General features: G+C 35.6%; 2 protein-coding genes across 4 annotated transcripts in view; both read right to left on the minus strand.

Moving 5' to 3' along the window:
• Positions 1-11,748: 11,748 nt before the first annotated feature.
• LOC116016121 (putative E3 ubiquitin-protein ligase RF4) lies at positions 11,749-12,862 on the minus strand. Its single transcript, XM_031256285.1, has 2 exons — positions 12,611-12,862; positions 11,749-12,345 (listed from the first exon to the last, which is right to left on the minus strand). Exons 1-2 carry the CDS (start codon positions 12,860-12,862, stop codon positions 11,914-11,916), a joined length of 684 nt encoding a protein of 227 aa, XP_031112145.1. The 3' UTR covers positions 11,749-11,913.
• A 2,304-nt stretch (positions 12,863-15,166) lies between these two features.
• LOC116017033 (exosome complex component RRP4 homolog) overlaps positions 15,167-17,749 on the minus strand; it is a 6,020-nt gene continuing 3,437 nt past the window's right edge. For 2 of the 3 annotated variants that reach the window (XM_031257540.1, XM_031257539.1), the window contains exon 8: positions 15,167-15,847. In XM_031257540.1, the coding sequence (XP_031113400.1) occupies positions 15,398-15,847 (450 nt within the window). In that variant the 3' untranslated portion in view covers positions 15,167-15,397. Of the gene's footprint in view, positions 15,848-15,943; positions 16,013-16,109; positions 16,176-16,401; positions 16,492-16,629; positions 16,676-16,768; positions 16,871-17,372; positions 17,536-17,702; positions 17,741-17,749 lie in introns of those variants that run through there. The other variant, XM_031257538.1, reaches the window with a different exon arrangement.

Genomic DNA, 17,749 nt, shown 5'->3' on the forward strand with positions numbered 1-17,749 from the left:
ACTTATAATAATTGTTGCCCATGTGTCTTAAGCTTGTTTTGTTCGATGTGTTATTGCATTGTCTTGCTTCCTATTTTGTGCTTTATTTGCTAATTAATTGATCGCATGTTGTAGAGGATGTTGGGAGGATGGCTGGGTGAGGGAAACGACTTTGAGTTGGTTGAAGGTGGGGGTCGAACTCGCGACGAGGGAGTAGTCCACTCGCTCGGGCAGCGGTTAGGAGGTGATGACCTAACCTGTGCGCGAGGGGTCCGGCTACCTCTCTGAGCTTGATTGACCCTCACCACCATTCCGAACCTAACCTTATTACTTCGCCTTTGGCTGCCCTCCTATTCCTTTTTACCTTTCTTGTTGCTTTTTGCTTAACGGATAATTTTTTTTGTTTTCTAATGTTACACCTTAACCAAACTTATAATAATTGTTGCCCATGTGTCTTAAGCTTGTTTTGTTCGATGTGTTATTACACTGTCTTGCTTCCTATTTTGTGCTTTATTTGCTTATTAATTGATCTCATGTGGAAGTGGATGTTGGGAGGATGGCTGGGTGTGGGAAACGGCATTGACTTGGTTGAAGGTGGGGGTCGAACTCGCGACGAGGGAGAAGTTCACTCGCTCGGGCAGAGGGGTCCGGCTACCTCTCTGAGCTTGATTGACACTCACCACCATTCCGAACTTAGCTTTAGTACTTCGCCCTTGGCTGCCCTCCTATTCCCTTTTACCTTTCTTGTTGCTTTTTGCTTAACGGATAATTTTTTGTTTTCTAATGTTACACCTTAACCAAATTTATAATAATTGTTGCCCATGTGTCTTAAGCTTGTTTTGTTCGATGTGTTATTACACTGTCTTGCTTCCTATTTTGTGCTTTATTTGCTTATTAATTGATCTCATGTGGTAGTGGATGTTGGGAGGATGGCTGGGTGTGGGAAACGGCATTGACTTGGTTGAAGGTGGGGGTCGAACTCGCGACGAGGGAGAAGTTCACTCGCTCGGGCAGAGGGGTCCGGCTACCTATCTGAGCTTGATTGACCCTCACCAACATTCCGAACTTAGCCTTATTACTTCGCCCTGGGCTGCCCTCCTATTCCCTTTTACCTTTCTTGTTGCTTTTTGCTTAACAGATAATTTTCTTGTTTTCAAATATTACACCTTAACCAAACTTATAATAATTGTTGCCCATGTGTCTTAAGCTTGTTTTGTTCGATGTGTTATTGCATTGTCTTGCTTCCTATTTTGTGCTTTATTTGCTAATTAATTGATCGCATGTTGTAGAGGATGTTGGGAGGATGGCTGGGTGAGGGAAACGACTTTGAGTTGGTTGAAGGTGGGGGTCGAACTCGCGACGAGGGAGTAGTCCACTCGCTCGGGCAGCGATTAGGAGGTGATGACCTAACCTGTGCGCGAGGGGTCCGGCTACCTCTCTGAGCTTGATTGACCCTCACCACCATTCTGAACCTAACCTTATTACTTCGCCCTGGGCTGCCCTCCTATTCCCTTTTACCTTTCTTGTTGCTTTTTGCTTAACGGATAATTTTTTTGTTTTCTAATGTTACACCTTAACCAAATTTATAATAATTGTTGCCCATGTGACTTAAGCTTGTTTTGTTCGATGTGTTATTGCACTGTCTTGCTTCCTATTTTGTGCTTTATTTGCTTATTAATTGATCTCATGTGGTAGAGGATGTTGGGAGGATGGCTAGGTGATGGAAACGGCTTTGACTTGGTTGAAGGTGGGTGTCGAACGCGCGACGAGGGAGAAGTTCACTCGCTCGGGCAGAGGGGTCCGGCTACCTCTCTGAGCTTGATTGACACTTACCACCATTCCGAACTTAGCTTTAGTACTTCGCCCTTGGCTGCCCTCCTATTCCCTTTTACCTTTCTTGTTGCTTTTTGCTTAACGGATAATTTTTTTGTTTTCTAATGTTACAACTTAACCAAACTTATCATAATTGTTTCCCATGTGTCTTAAGCTTCTTTTGTTCGATGTCTTATTTCATTGTCTTGCTTCCTATTTTGTGCTTTATTTGCTATTTCATTGATCGCATGTGGTAGAGGATGTTGGGAGGATGGCTAGGTGAGGGAAACGGCTTTGAGTTGGTTGAAGGACGGGGTCGAACTCGCGACGAAGGAATAGTCCACTCGCTCGGGCAGCGGTTAGAAGGTGATGACCTAACTTGTGCCCGAGGGGTCCGGCTACCTCTTTGAGCTTGATTGACACTCACCACCATTCCGAACTTAGCTTTAGTACTTCGCCCTGGGCTGCCCTCCTATTCCCTTCTACCTTTCTTGTTGCTTTTTGCTTAACGGATAATTTTTTTTTTCAAATGTTACACATAAAAAAAACTTATAATAATTGTTACCCCATGTGTCTTTAGCTGTTTTGTTCGATGTGTTATTGCATTGTCTTGCTTCCTATTTTGTGCTTTATTTGCTAATTAATTGATCGCATGTGGTAGAGGATGTTGGGAGGATGGCTGGGTGAGGGAAACGGCTTTGAGTTGGTTGAAGGTGGGGGTCGAACTCGCGACGAGGGAGTAGTCCACTCGCTCGGGCAGCGGTTAGGATGTGATGACCTAACCTGTGCCCGAGGGGTCCGGCTACCTCTCTGAGCTTGATTGACCCTCACCACCATTCCGAACCTAACCTTATTACTTCGCCCTGGGCTGCCCTCCTATTCCTTTTTACCTTTCTTGTTGTTTTTTGCTTAACGGATAATTTTTTTGTTTTCTAATGTTACACCTTAACCAAACTTATAATAATTGTTGCCCATGTGTCTTAAGCTTGTTTTGTTCGATGTGTTATTACACTGTCTTGCTTCCTATTTTGTGCTTTATTTGCTTATTTATTGATCTCATGTGGTAGAGGATGTTGGGAGGATGGCTGGGTGTGGGAAACGGCATTGACTTGGTTGAAGGTGGGGGTCGAACTCGCGACGAGGGAGAAGTTCACTCGCTCGAGCAGAGGGGTCCGGCTACCTCTCTGAGCTTGATTGACACTCACCACCATTCCGAACTTAGCTTTAGTACTTCGCCCTTGGCTGCCCTCCTATTCCCTTTTACCTTTCTTGTTGCTTTTTGCTTAACGGATAATTTTTTTGTTTTCTAATGTTACAACTTAACCAAACTTATCATAATTGTTTCCCATGTGTCTTAAGCTTGTTTTGTTCGATGTGTTATTTCATTGTCTTGCTACCTATTTTGTGCTTTATTTGCTATTTAATTGATCGCATGTGGTAGAGGATGTTGGGAGGATGGCTAGGTGAGGGAAACGGCTTTGAGTTGGTTGAAGGACGGGGTCGAACTCGCGACGAAGGAGTAGTCTACTCGCTCGGGCAGCGGTTAGGAGGTGATGACCTAACCTGTGCCCGAGGGGTCCGTCTACCTCTTTCAGCTTGATTGACACTTACCACCATTCCGAACTTAGCTTTAGTACTTCGCCCTTGGCTGCCCTCCTATTCCCTTTTTACCTTTCTTGTTGCTTTTTGCTTAACGGATAATTTTTTTTTTCAAATGTTACACATAAAAAAAACTTATAATAATTGTTGCCCCATGTGTCTTTAGCTTGTTTTGTTCGATGTGTTATTGCATTGTCTTGCTTCATATTTTGTGCTTTATTTGCTAATTAATTGATCGCATGTGGTAGAGGATGTTGGGAGGATGGCTGGGTGAGAGAAACGGCTTTGAGTTGGTTGAAGGTGGGGGTCGAACTCGCGACGAGTGAGTAGTCCACTCGCTCGAGCAGCGGTTAGGAGGTGATGACCTAACTTGTGCCCGAGGGCTCCGGCTACCTCTCTGAGCTTGATTGACACTCACCACCATTCCGAACTTAGCTTTAGTAATTCGCCCTGGGCTGCCATCCTATTCCCTTTTACCTTTCTTGTTGCTTTTTGCTTAACGGATAATTTTTTTGTGTTATAATGTTACAACTTAACCAAACTTATTATAATTTTTTCCCATGTGTCTTTAGCTTGTTTTGTTCGATGTGTTATTTCATTGTCTTGCTTCCTGTTTTGTGCTTTATTTACTAATTAATTGATCGCATGTGGTAGAGGATGTTAGGAGGATGGCTAGGTGAGGGAAACGGCTTTGAGTTGGTTGAAGGTCGGGGTCGAACTCGCGACGAGGGAGTAGTCCACTCGCTCGGGCAGCGGTTAGGAGGTGATGACCTAACCTGTGCCCGAGGGGTCCGGCTACCTCTTTGAGCTTGATTGACATTCTCCACCATTCCGAACTTAGCTTTAGTACTTTGCCCTGGGCTGCCCTCCTATTCCCTTCTACCTTTCTTGTTATTTTTTGCTTAACGGATAATTTTTTTTTTCAAATGTTACACATAAAAAAAACTTATAATAATTATTGCCCCATGTGTCTTTAGCTTGTTTTGTTCGATGTGTTATTGCATTGTCTTGCTTCCTATTTTGTGCTTTATTTGCTAATTAATTGATCGCATGTGGTAGAGGATGTTGGGAGGATGGCTGGGTGAGGGAAACGGCTTTGAGTTGGTTGAAGGTGGGGGTCGAACTCGCGACGAGGGAGTAGTCCACTCGCTCGGGCAGCGGTTAGGAGGTGATGACCTAACCTGTGCCTGAGGGGTCCGGCTACCTCTCTGAGCTTGATTGACACTCACCACCATTCCGAACTTAGCTTTAGTACTTCGCCCTGGGCTGCCCTCCTATTCCCTTTTACCTTTCTTGTTGTTTTTTGCTTAACGGATAATTTTTTTGTTTTCTAATGTTACACCTTAACCAAACTTATAATAATTGTTGCCCATGTGTCTTAAGCTTGTTTTGTTCGATGTGTTATTGCATTGTCTTGCTTCCTATTTTGTGCTTTATTTACTAATTAATTGATCGCATGTTGTAGAAGATGTTGGGAGGATGGCTGGGTGAGGGAAACGACTTTGAGTTGGTTGAAGGTGGGGGTCGAATTCGCGACGAGGGAGTAGTCCACTCGCTCGGGCAGTGGTTAGGAGGTGATGACCTAACTTGTGCCCGAGGAGTCCGGCTACCTCTCCGAGCTTGATTGACACTCACCACCATTCCGAACTTTGCTTTAGTACTGCGTCCTGGCGGCCCTCCTATTCCCTTTTACCTTTCTTGTTACTTTTTTCTTAACGGATAATTTGTTTATTTTTTAACGTTACATGTTAACCAAACGTATAATAATTATTGCCCCATGTGTCTTAATCTTGTTTTGTTCGATGTGTTATTGCATTGTCTTGCTTCTTATTTTGTGCTTTATTTGCTAATTAATTGATCGATTGTGGTAGAGGATGTTGGGAGGATGGCAGGATGAGGGAAACGGCTTTGAGTTGGTTGAAGTTGCGGGTCGAACTCGCGACGAGGGAGTAGTCCACTCGCTCGGGCAGTGGTTAGGAGGTGATGACCTAACCTGTGCCCGAGGGGTCCGGCTACCTCTCTGAGCTTGATTGACACTCACAACCATTCCGAACTTAGCTTTAGTACTTCGCCCTGGGCTGCCCTTCTATTCCCTTTTACCTTTCTTGTTGCTTTTTTCTTAACGGATAATTTTTTTGTTTTCTAATGTTACACTTTAAGCTCAATTGCATAGTGTTCAATTTCGTTTTTGAATTTCTATTTTATTATTTTACTATCGTCTATTTCTAGATTTTGCAAATGATTAAATTGAACTCTAATGCTATCTATAGAATGCTACATAAGTCTTCAATGCTAGCCGGTAAAATTCGTACTCGTACAAATAGTAGGTTATTTGATCTTCAACATTTATCTCCTTTCTAGCTTTGACCATGAACTCTAGAATTTGGTGTATTATGTATATGTTGCAATTCCTTTATCTATAGCTTTTATCTACTGCATTGTAGCTCTAATTCTTGTTCTTGTTTTCAATTTCCACTTAATTAAGCTTGTTTTGTTCAATGTGTTATTGCATTGTCTTACATCATATTTTATGCTTTATTTGCCTATTCATTGATTGCATGTGGTAGAGGATGTTGGGAGGATGGCCAGGATGAGGGAAACGGCTTTGAGTTAGTTGAAGGTGGGGGTCGAACTCGCGATGAGGGAGTAGTCTACTCGGTCGAGCAACGGTTAGGAGGTCATGACTTATCCTAGGCCCGAGAAGTCTGGCTACCTCTCCGAGTTTGAGTGACATTCACCACCATTCTCAACTTGGCTTTAGTACTTCATCCTGGCTGCCCTTCTATTCCCTTCTACCTTTAAAAAATTTGAAGAATTAAGTTATTATGTTATAATTTTATTATATTAATTTTTATTATGGATTCTAAACTTTAATGTGCTTTTGGTTAATATTAGTTGAGTTTTTGTTAAGGTAAAAAATCGTTTGTGTTGGCACTTGGTGAAAGTGATGTAAAATTTTAAAATGTACACTAAGTTAGTAACTTCGATGGGGGTCAAGGGCTCAAGGTGAGTTCTGAAATTGCAAGAATGACAAATAAAATTTAAAGATAAAGTTACAAGAATGGAATAGACAATTGAATGCAATCAATTAATTTCAAACTACTTTGGATCAATGGCATCGTTAGATTACACATAATAAAACTCAATTAAAACTGCCCCTCATTTACTACATAGTAAATATTAAGTCTTATATTACATTTTCCTCTGAAAGGGTTGAATCATCAACCCCAATGGTCCCCCACGCTCTAGCCCGACAAAGCATCTAGGAAGATGTAAATCATGTGGTAACTTAACTGAACACAAAGGTTAGACCTTTGCTCACTGCTGATAAGCTCCCAAGACACCTATATATTTGAGTATAAATAAGGGTAATTGATAGCAATTTTAGCATCCTTATGTGATAATCTTATGATGTTTTGTGCTTTAATTCGTTAACCACACACAGAGCTACCTTTGGTACATTTTAAGACATTTCATAGGTCCCGGGAGCCGTTAGGAACAAGGAACGAGTGAAACGAGCAAAACAAGAGCCCTGGAGGACCCGAAGGAAGGCATTCACGCGTGAAGGTTGCATGAACACTTTCCAGTAGCCGTTCACGCGACCTTTCACGCGTGAAGCATGCGTAAACAAGGCAATGCGGGAGAAATTATTTTTAGGGCAAAATTTCGGGAGACTATTTAAGGAGGCTTGATAGAATTTCAGAGAGGATCCCCACTACAACTCTGACTTCTTAGTTTTCTATTCTTAGATTAGTCTAGATTTACATTTCCTCCTTGTAAATGAAGATTTGAAGCTTGGATTGAAGAACACATTTCATTTACTATGTGATCTCTATTTTAATATTATCTATTTTACATATCTTGTTTTTGGATTGAATTAGCTTATGATCTTGAATTCTTGATTATGTGTGGCTAGTTTAATCTAGGGCTTGGATTGTGTGAATCTACGTTGCTAGTGTGAAGATCCTATTTCTTATTGTGGATTTGATTGCCTAGATGTTGGAAAAATATATTCATATCTATTGATTGTTGTTTTGATTAGATCTTGTATAGATTTGGCCAATTTATTGAGAGATTGAGATCTTAACTCTATCATGGTTTTGATTTGAGTTGAGTTGAAGCTTTTTGCAATCATAGATCCTATGGAATTCATGATTAGGAATAGTAGGAAAGTGTGTAGCTAAGGTGTTTGTTAGAATGTCTCTTAGGGCTTTTGGTTACTAAAAGGCACTCCTAAGCCTAAGATGCCCTAGTACACAAAGGTGGAAAAGGACTAAGATGACACACTCTTGAATAGCCAACATCATTGCATCATTTGTCCACTACTTGAGACACACAAGGATGCAACATAGACGAGCACGATTCAATTCCTTATTTTCTTATTTCTTATCTCTTATACTTCGATTTTCGTCACCTCATGCTCATTTACACTTCACAAATGCACTTCACCACATTCACTACCACACTCGTTTCATCACATGATTCAATCGATTGAAAGTAACAGCATAGACACACCTCCCCGTCCCTCCTTCGAGACCGACACTCGGTGAGTCATAGACTCTTCGTTTTATCATTACATTTACATTCCACATTACATAACACCTCACCCCTATGCACGTAAGTGTTGTCAACTGGGCACAAGGAGACCCCTCACTTTGAACTTATATTACACTTTGCTTTGACATAATGTCAACGGTGGAAATGAGAACGCTTTTAATGTCAAAGAATTCAGATTGTATTAATTAAAACCATATTTATGAGAATGTTTTACCTCTCTTGTATAATTTGCGAGCTAGTACACATGAGTGAGAGTGCATATCTTCACGTAGTGGTTGTGATTTTTCATTGTAAAAAAAAAAAAAAAAAATTGCTTATCTCATGAATATTTATTTAAAATTTTGATAATTATTTATTTACCTTTAAAAATGTTGAACAATTAAGTTATTATGTTATAATGTTTATATTATATTATTATTATTATTATTATGGATTATAAACTTTAATTTCTTTTTTATATTATATGAATTTTTATTAAGATGAAAAATAGTTTGTACTCGTACTCGGGGAAGTGATGCAAAACTTTAAAATGTACATGCACTCACTCTTAGGTGGGATCAAGGTGAGTTGCGAATTACAATTGATAACGTAAATTCATTCATGTATATAAAGTGTATGGAAATTGTATGAACAATAGAGAAAAGATCAAAGAATTAAGCTTGAAGAAGCTTTTTATTAGATCTCTGTTGAATGTTCTAGAGAGATGACATTTAGAGAGAGGGAGTCGAGGAGAAGCCAAAGGTCTTCTAATTTGAACGGCTAGGGCCCTTTAAATAGGCACCTAGACTCGTACCCGATACCGTATCAATGTCTAAAATACATATAGCAGTACTCTCAGGGTATATTCTCTATCAACAATAATAACAAATGAAATTTAACTTATATTTAGTTTTATTATGGATCTTGAACGTTAAACTGTGTATTTTTTTTATATATTATTTAATTATTTAGTTAGTATTCACTCTCAAGGGAGCGAATGCAAATTTCTTAAATGTACACCCACTCCAATGTGACATTAGGATGAGTTGTGAAATTACAAGAATTGAACAGATATTGAATGCAATCAGTTAATCTCAAACTACTCTTATTCAAGTCATCCCCAGATTACATATCATAAACTTTAGGGATAAGGGTCAAATAGGCCCTCTAACTATATTCAAATGTACAATTAAACTCTTCAACTTCAAAAAGTTCCAATTACATCTTTGAACTCAAAAAAATTAAACAAATAACCCCATTTTACCTATTTTTGCAAGTCATTTATAGGTTAATGTCATGTCATATTTTAATATTATTATTTTAATTTATTAAGAATAATATAATTTTTGTTGTTACCGGCCGCCAATTTTTTCCATTTCGCTGCAGTTGCTTTCTTCCTATTTTGGAAGAAAGCTGCCATGGCCTTCTTCCAGGAAGAAGGTTGCTATGGCCTTCTTCCAAACATGGAAGAAGGCCATATTGCTGCCTTAGCTTCTTCCAGATCTTGAAGAAGGCAGCAGGGGCCTTTTTCCAGAATTGGAAGAAGGTCACGCCAGCCTTCTTCAAGATCTAGATGAAGGCAATGGCGACCTTCATCCAATTGTGGAAGAAGGTGGTGACACCATCGGGACGAAGGTCCCCATCCTTTGGAAAAGTGATAATTGATGGTGATTCAGAACGTCATGATGTCATACTCCGAGAAGAAGTGGTGGTTGTCGACGACTAACAACAAATATAAAATAATTTTCTTTTAAAATTTGTTATTATTATTATTATTAATTAGTTAACTAAAATAAAAATTTAATATAATATATCATTTTTTTTTTAAAAATGTGGATGCCAGCACACCAAATAAGCTTAAAAAATCTAATCAATAAATAATTTACACAGATAACCTACAAAATAGTGTAATTGCACATTTTTTGTAATTAAGTTTGAGGTTTTAATTGAAGCTTTGTGAAGTTGAAGAGCTTAATTGCATATTTGAGTATAGTTGGAGGGTTTATTTGACCTTTATCCCTAAACTTTATTAAAAAAAAAATGTTTGACATTTAACACGTAGTAAATTTCAAGTAGTTTATACACTTTACTTTTCTTTTTTTTTCACATTGTGGTAATGAGAACATATATTTTTAATATTGAATGGCTTGGAATACATTAAAAAAGATTACATCCAAAACTAAATATTATATGTACATTAAATGTAAACGTAATAATTACATACGTTACACTTCTAAACGTGACAACAAATTGACAATACATTTGGCACCGAGTCAACTATTACTTCCAAACTAATTATTACATATACGTTACAACTTATAAAGATGAAAACACATTTCGCACTGTATTCCTCGAGTCCCTCACACAATATTTTTTTGGGAGAAGGGTCAAATAAGCCCTTAAACTATTCATGAAAATGCAATTAAATATTCAAACTAGAAAAAGCTCCAATTAGACACTTGATTTTAGAAAAAAAAAATACAATTAACCCTATTTGACTTGTTATTGGAAGTAACCTCCAAGTTAAAGGTGACTGGAATGCTACATAAATATGTTTTAATGACTTGGATGGGCAACTCAAATAATAATAATAATAATAATAATAATTTATTATGTTATAATATTTATATTATATTATATTAATTTAACACTGTGCATAAATTGTTAACAATCTTTAAGTTATTATGTTATCATATTTATATTATATTATATTATATTAATTTAACACCGTGCATAAATTGTTAATAAACTTTAAGTTATTATGTTATCATATTTATATTATATTATATTATATTAATTTAACACTGTGCATAAATTGTTAATAAACTTTAAGTTATTATGTTATAATATTTATTTTATATTAATTTTTATTATGGATTTTAAACTTTAATTTTTTTATTTTATATTATTTGAGTTTTTATTAAGAAGAAAAAATAGCTTGTATTCGCACTCAGTGAAAATAATGCAAAATTTTAAAATGTACACTAACTCCAAGGTAGGGCCAAGGTGGGTGAACTGACGTAAAATTTTATAATGTACACTAGTTTCGAGGTGTGGGCCAATGTGAGTTGTGAAATTGCAAGAATGACAAATAAAATTTAATTTATATTAAATAATATTACATCAAAAACTAATTATTACATGTACGAAGTTAAATTTAAATGTAATAATGCCATATGTTACACTTTTAAGCGTGAGAGATTAACAATACATACATTTGGCCTGACACTGAGTCAACTATATTACTACTACCAAACTAATTATTACTTAAATGTTATATATAACTTATAAAAATGAAAAGATACACATTTCACATTGTCATCTTCCTCGAGTCCATCACCTAAAATTTTTCTAATATAATTTACATCTCTTGTGTGGTTTACGGGTTAGTAGTTAGTACACATGAGTGAAGGTGCGCACCACCAAAAAAAAAAACAAAACAAAACAAAAAAAACAAAAACAAAACAAAAACAAAAACAAAAACAAAAACAAAAACAAAACAAAACAAAAACAAAAAAACAAAAACAAAAAAACAAAAAACCACTACACATTTAACACTAAGTCAAGGACTAATATCCAGCAATTGCAAAATTTTAATTTACTGGATCTGCATCATAATTGGTAATTTTTAATTGTGTTCATGAACGATGTTTCTCACTATATTTATAAATGAAAGATTTTCTACTATGATTATATTAACAACATTGATGTGATATAACTAAATATATATGATATATATAAATTAAGTTGTATTGGGCATACTATTGCATAGCTTTTAAATAAAAGAAAATCCGTAAATTTGAAAATAAAAAACGCACGAAAGAATGAAAACAACATTTTATCACATAGAATAAATAACAATATAATACGGAAAATACTTGAAAAGAGACAGAATATAATTCTAATGAATTAAAACTGACACTTGAAAAAAGGTTTTAATTAACCACTAGAACTCTTGCATGCATTTCTTGCATTCCAAGCATCAACCTAGCTTCTTGTTGTCATGGCTTTGGGATGTGGAAAACGGACACGGATCCGCTGCATGATTGGGGTTCGACAAGTAGGGCACTCCTTCATTCCCATCCTTTGGTGAAGTTCATTGCATTCTTCGCAAAGAACCAGATGAGCACATGGCAACAAAACTACTGTTTTATCCAGATTCAAGCACATAACACATTCCCTTTCGCGTTTCTTGGCTTCAGCTTTCCCAGAACTACTTTCCCCCAGTTTAATTGCAGAGATTTGAGCTTTTATCTCCTTCATGCGTTCCTCATACTTAACCCTCTCCTCTTCTGCCTTTGTTATCAGCTTTTCCTCCTCCATTTTTGTCTTCTGCTTCATTTCTTCCCTCTCCCTCCTAATAGACTCCGCCTTCTGGAGATGCTTTATCTTCTCCCTCTCTTCATGCTGCCGGAGAACCTGAAACCATATATATATGTTACTAAAAACCTGTTTAAAAATATGGTTACTAAAAATCAGAGGTTACCTAAAATCCTAAACCAATTAAAACAGTTGAAATCGGACAAATAACAAAAAGAAGAATATGAAAAAACAAAAAGGAACAGTCATGAGAAGGACTAAAAGTGTCTAAAAAAATAATAGTCGAAATAAATGTTAAATGACAAAAATGATAGTGTGGGGCTAAATTTAGACCTTTGGTGGAATTAACTCTTTATTAAAATACCTCAAACTCATGTTGACGCTTCTTAGCTTTATCTATTTGTTGCTGCAACTTGGCTGCTTCGGCCTTGAGACGTGCAAGATCTTCTTGGAAAAACTTTTTCTCCGCCTCTAATGTCCACTCCCTCAATTCCGTTTGTGCTTTGGTGAACAATGAAGCTTGAGCAAGGCACGCTATATATAAGAAGTCAATAGCGAGATGAAGTGCTAGTTGCGTGATTTTTTTGTTCGGTGAAGCTTCAAAACGGTTTGTCATTACGTTTGAATTTACTTTTTAATTTGTTTGGTGGCACTCGAAAACGGTTTGACGTTACATTTCAATTCATTTTTTAATTACTTATTTGAGTTTCAATTTTACTATATCCGGAGGTAACTAAATAAAAATTTAAGGAAAGTCTATTATGCAAATAGCCGCTATATCTTTTATACGTAACTAGTATTTTCGCCCGTGCGTTGCACGGAATGGATTTGCTAAAATATTTTAAGAACATTTGGATCGATATACAATTATATAAATTATAACATCAAATAGTATATAGCACAATTGATGAAATTTGTTGGACCAATTATGTTTTCTAATGTTTTCCTTACTTGAATTAGAGCAAATAATTGTCCAATTACCCGTGCGATGCACAGATAAAATTTTTATTATATATTTAGATAATAAAAATAAAGATAAAATTATAAAAAATTGTAATATTGAACATGTATATTTATTTGATTATAAGATTAGTGCAAAAGTATTACTCAATTAATTGAATAATATATGACTTGTTTGTCTACAATTATCTTCAAAAGATCAATATGTAATATGACTTATGTAATTACTAAAATAAATATGGGAAAAATTAAAAATAATTTAATTATAATTATTATGAAAATAAATTCAACGACTAATGTTTACTTTAATTATCATAATAATTATTAGGCAATTATTAATAGTCAATTACACTAATATACGTGTAGAATTGTGATACAATAGGAATTGTAATGTAGAATTGTACAACGAATAGGAATTGTAATTGTAGAATTGTAAATATTGTAGGACTGTTTTGGACGAGAAGCTTAAAGTGAGGATTTTATTTTTATACATAGTATAGATGCAATCTTGTATTGGACATTGTCTTTTCCCTACAATGTTTCACTTTAATTTCTTTTCCCAAAGATTTATACAGAGAAATAGAAAATATTTTCCTATTTATAAGTTTAAGAATTAATAGGAAACTAATTAATATATTCAAATGAATTTAATTTGAAATATACCAACGAAAATATGCCGCAATTATTAAAAGAGAGACCATATATGTATGTGTGTGTATACACACACAGATTATTTACTATAAAAATTAAATTATAAATAATTTGAATTAATTTTTGTTAATTGAATCAAACACAAATTGAAAAAATGAGGTAAGTTTAATTTAAAGCATACTCTTTTTTACGTTAAATAATGAAATCTAAGTAATATTAGTTTGATATAATTTTTTTAAAGTGTAATGTTACATTCTATTTACCAAATTTACAAGATTATACATATACAACTATAATCAACTATGTTTAGTAAAATATTTAATTATATTATTACTAAATACATAATCATAATTCAAATCAACTGATAATTAATAAATGACGACTCTATTTGGTAAAATCTTTAATTATATTATTAATAAATCAACAATCATAATTAAATTAATTGATAAATGTTAAATGACAACTTTGTTTAGTAAAATATTTAATTATATTATGAATAAATCAATGATCGTTGTTTTCAAAAAAAAAAAAATCAATGATCATTATTAAAATCGATTGATAATTTTTAAATGACAATTCTATTTTGTACAATATTTAATTATATTATTAATAAATCAATAATTATTTGCCTTCAAAAAAATAAATCAATAATTATAATTAAATTTATACCTATAAATGGCGACTCTATTTAGTGAAATATTTAATCATATTATTAATAAATCAATGATCATAATTCAAATCAATGGGTCACACTTGTGTGAGACGGGTCGGATCAAGATGAAATGCAATACTTTATTCAAGATTTAGTATTGCATTTGTTAGTATTAGTATTACATTACACGACCCGTCTCACGGATAACGGGATAAAGATCAATGTGACGATCTCACACAAGTTTTTGCTCATATCAATTGATAATTATATTAAATGAGGACTCTAGTTATTTAATTATATTATTGATAAATCCACAATTACAATTCAAATCAATTGATAATTATTAAATTGTTTTGAGAACAATTGATAATTATTAAATGAAGACTCTATTTAGTAAAATATTTAATTATATTATAAATAAATTCACAATCACAATTAAAATCATACTCGATTGAGTTGATCACAACGAGATCTACCAAGAATATGTTAGTAAGAAATGAACTGGTGACTTTCAAATACAAAAATCATATTTCATCTACTCAGTCGTTCCTTCCTTTTCGAAGATATTCATCCCAGATTATTGTGTTTGACATGAATTTTAAGAATACAAATAAAAGCTATGAACTTTGCCAGAGAGACATAAGAAGCTGCACAAAGTTTGTGAAAACATGGAATTTGATCAAACATAAAAACCAAAACCCTGTTTGCCCATTTTCACAATTGCAATACACACAAGACAAAAGAAATGAGCCATACAACATTTTCGTTCTAAAAGTCCATACAATTTCAGCCATCTACGATCTGTAACATAAAAATCATCACCAAAACTGCAAGCCTCATTCTAACCATTCTAACAACAATTGGGTGAGACATACAAACACAAAACATCTATCTCTTTTTGGCCATTTGGCTTCGTCTTTCAGCTTCTTTCTCCGCAACCATTACATAGAACTCTGCACCAAGCATCTCATGTACGTGATTCAATGACTGGCTCAAGCCAATCGTCTCCAACAGCACCTCCACAGTTATCATAAAGCCTAAAGTAGATAATACTCTGATGGCATTTGCTATCCTGCATATATTTAACCTGATTTCTTGGGGAGTATAGTTTTCCTCTTCCTCGGGGATCATTGAAGTGCTAGATTTGGGATTGGGTTGCAAAGATTTGTTTAATTGATCTTCTGTCGCATCATCTTTTACATCAACATGCTCACCAATCCAAATGAAGCCATTGCAGCCAAGTATCAAGTCAATTTGATACTGATCTAGGTGATGGAAATGTTGTTTCCGCTTCTTCACTAGATAAGGAGAAACTATGAGCAGCTGACCCCTTTTGAGCTGTAATCCAAACAGCATATTTAGTCCAATGAAGGGGAGGGAAGGGGGGGGGGGGGGAGGTTGCTTATTTAGTGCAATCAATTTCCACAAGCAAACCTTTCCATACTTCTGGCTTCTAGCTTGTAGGTGCAGACTACCATCATGCTGGAAACCACGAACTTCAGCCTGAACATCCCTCCAAGTTTATAAGAAAAAAACGAAAAATGGAGATCAAATAACTTAGAAACTATCCTAGCTCCTAGAAGGAAGTGAGCGTCCTTACACAAACAACATCATTCTCCTCAAATATACTTCGCATGTTTAGTTCATCAACTGCAGTTCGTCGCCTCTGGAAATTAAAAAGAAAGTATTTGGAAAAACATGAGATATCTGTATTTCAGCTTTCCCACAATCAAATCTAAAATTAAGACTGTGTCATCCTAGATAGAATTATGAAACATGCAGATTTTGTTTAAAGGTTAAAATAAGAAAGCTTTATATTTTATGCCACAAAATTCAATAATGAAAAGGCACATCACACGAAACCAAACTGCAGTGAGGATATGTATAAATACCTGAATGCCATCTGGCAAATTCATAGATGAAAGCATCAATACAGCATCTTGGCTAGAGTTTATCTCCAATCTCCATCGCTTTGGAGCAACCTTGTATTGAAAACAGAGATCGAGTAAATTCAACTACACAACTGCAATATATAATGTTACCTTTGCATTTACTATAGCACCTATAACCCAATAAAGCAGACATTTGAGAATGGATTCTCATGGAAAATGCCCAATAACCTCAATCACTCGACCCACAATGATATCACCTACTTCTGGCTTGTACCTGCAATTACAATCATCAAGACTCATTACCTTTTCAACTCATACTGCAAATCATGAATCAAATACAGTTACTCTCATTTTTAGAAACACTAACCTGGCTCTCAAAGATCTCACGTAAACAAGCTTGTTAACCCGTTCAACCACTCCACATAGAGTTGCCACAACACGGTCATCCATCTCTGCCGTCCCATGTCCCCTTCACACAACAAGCAATTTTACAATACGCAAACTAATTTGTCAAATGCCATTCAGTAAGTTTTCAATAAACACTTGCCCATATGTGAATGCAAACATGCATATATACACACAAGATGTCCCCTTCACACAACAAGCAATTTTATAATATGCAAACGAATTTGTCAACTGCCATTTCAGTAAATTTCAATAAATACTTGCCCAATATGTGAATGGAAGCATACATATATACACACAAGATGTCCCCTTCACACAACAAGCAATTTTGCAATATGCAATCGAATTTGTCAAATGCCATTTCAGTAAATTATCAACAAATACTTGCCCATATGGCCATATGTGAATGGAAACATACATATATACACACAAGATATCCCCTTCACAAAACAAGCAATTTTACAATATGCAAACTAATTTGTAAATGCCATTTCAGTAAATTGTTGCCCATATGTGAATGGAAACATACATATATACATACAAGATCAGATTTTGCATATACGTACTTGAGGATACCGTCTTCATGGTCGACGGGAATAACGTCAGCGACGGTGACGGAAGCATTGGAGTTGGTTTTTGAGGAGAACGACTCCAACAGTTCCAGTGCTCTTTCCAACCTAATTTTCTGCGTTTTGTTCAAAGAAATCTGTAGACCTCTCATCTCTGCCGCTATATTTGCGTATTTGTGTGGGAAAAAAAGGAGGGAGACAGTAACTTAACAGATTTTAGGGCTATAGCATCGAATGAAAGTAAACAACACAGTCAAGAAGTGCGTTGAAAGTAAAATAACAGGTGAGGTGAGGTGGGAAAATAAGCTAAAGGAGAAGATGACTGACCAGAGCCGGTGGTGAATGTGATTTGCAGTCTGCGACGGCCGACGCGA

This window comes from Ipomoea triloba, chromosome 4, assembly GCF_003576645.1.
Source record: "Ipomoea triloba cultivar NCNSP0323 chromosome 4, ASM357664v1".
In the NCBI taxonomy this organism is placed as follows: domain Eukaryota; kingdom Viridiplantae; phylum Streptophyta; class Magnoliopsida; order Solanales; family Convolvulaceae; genus Ipomoea; species Ipomoea triloba.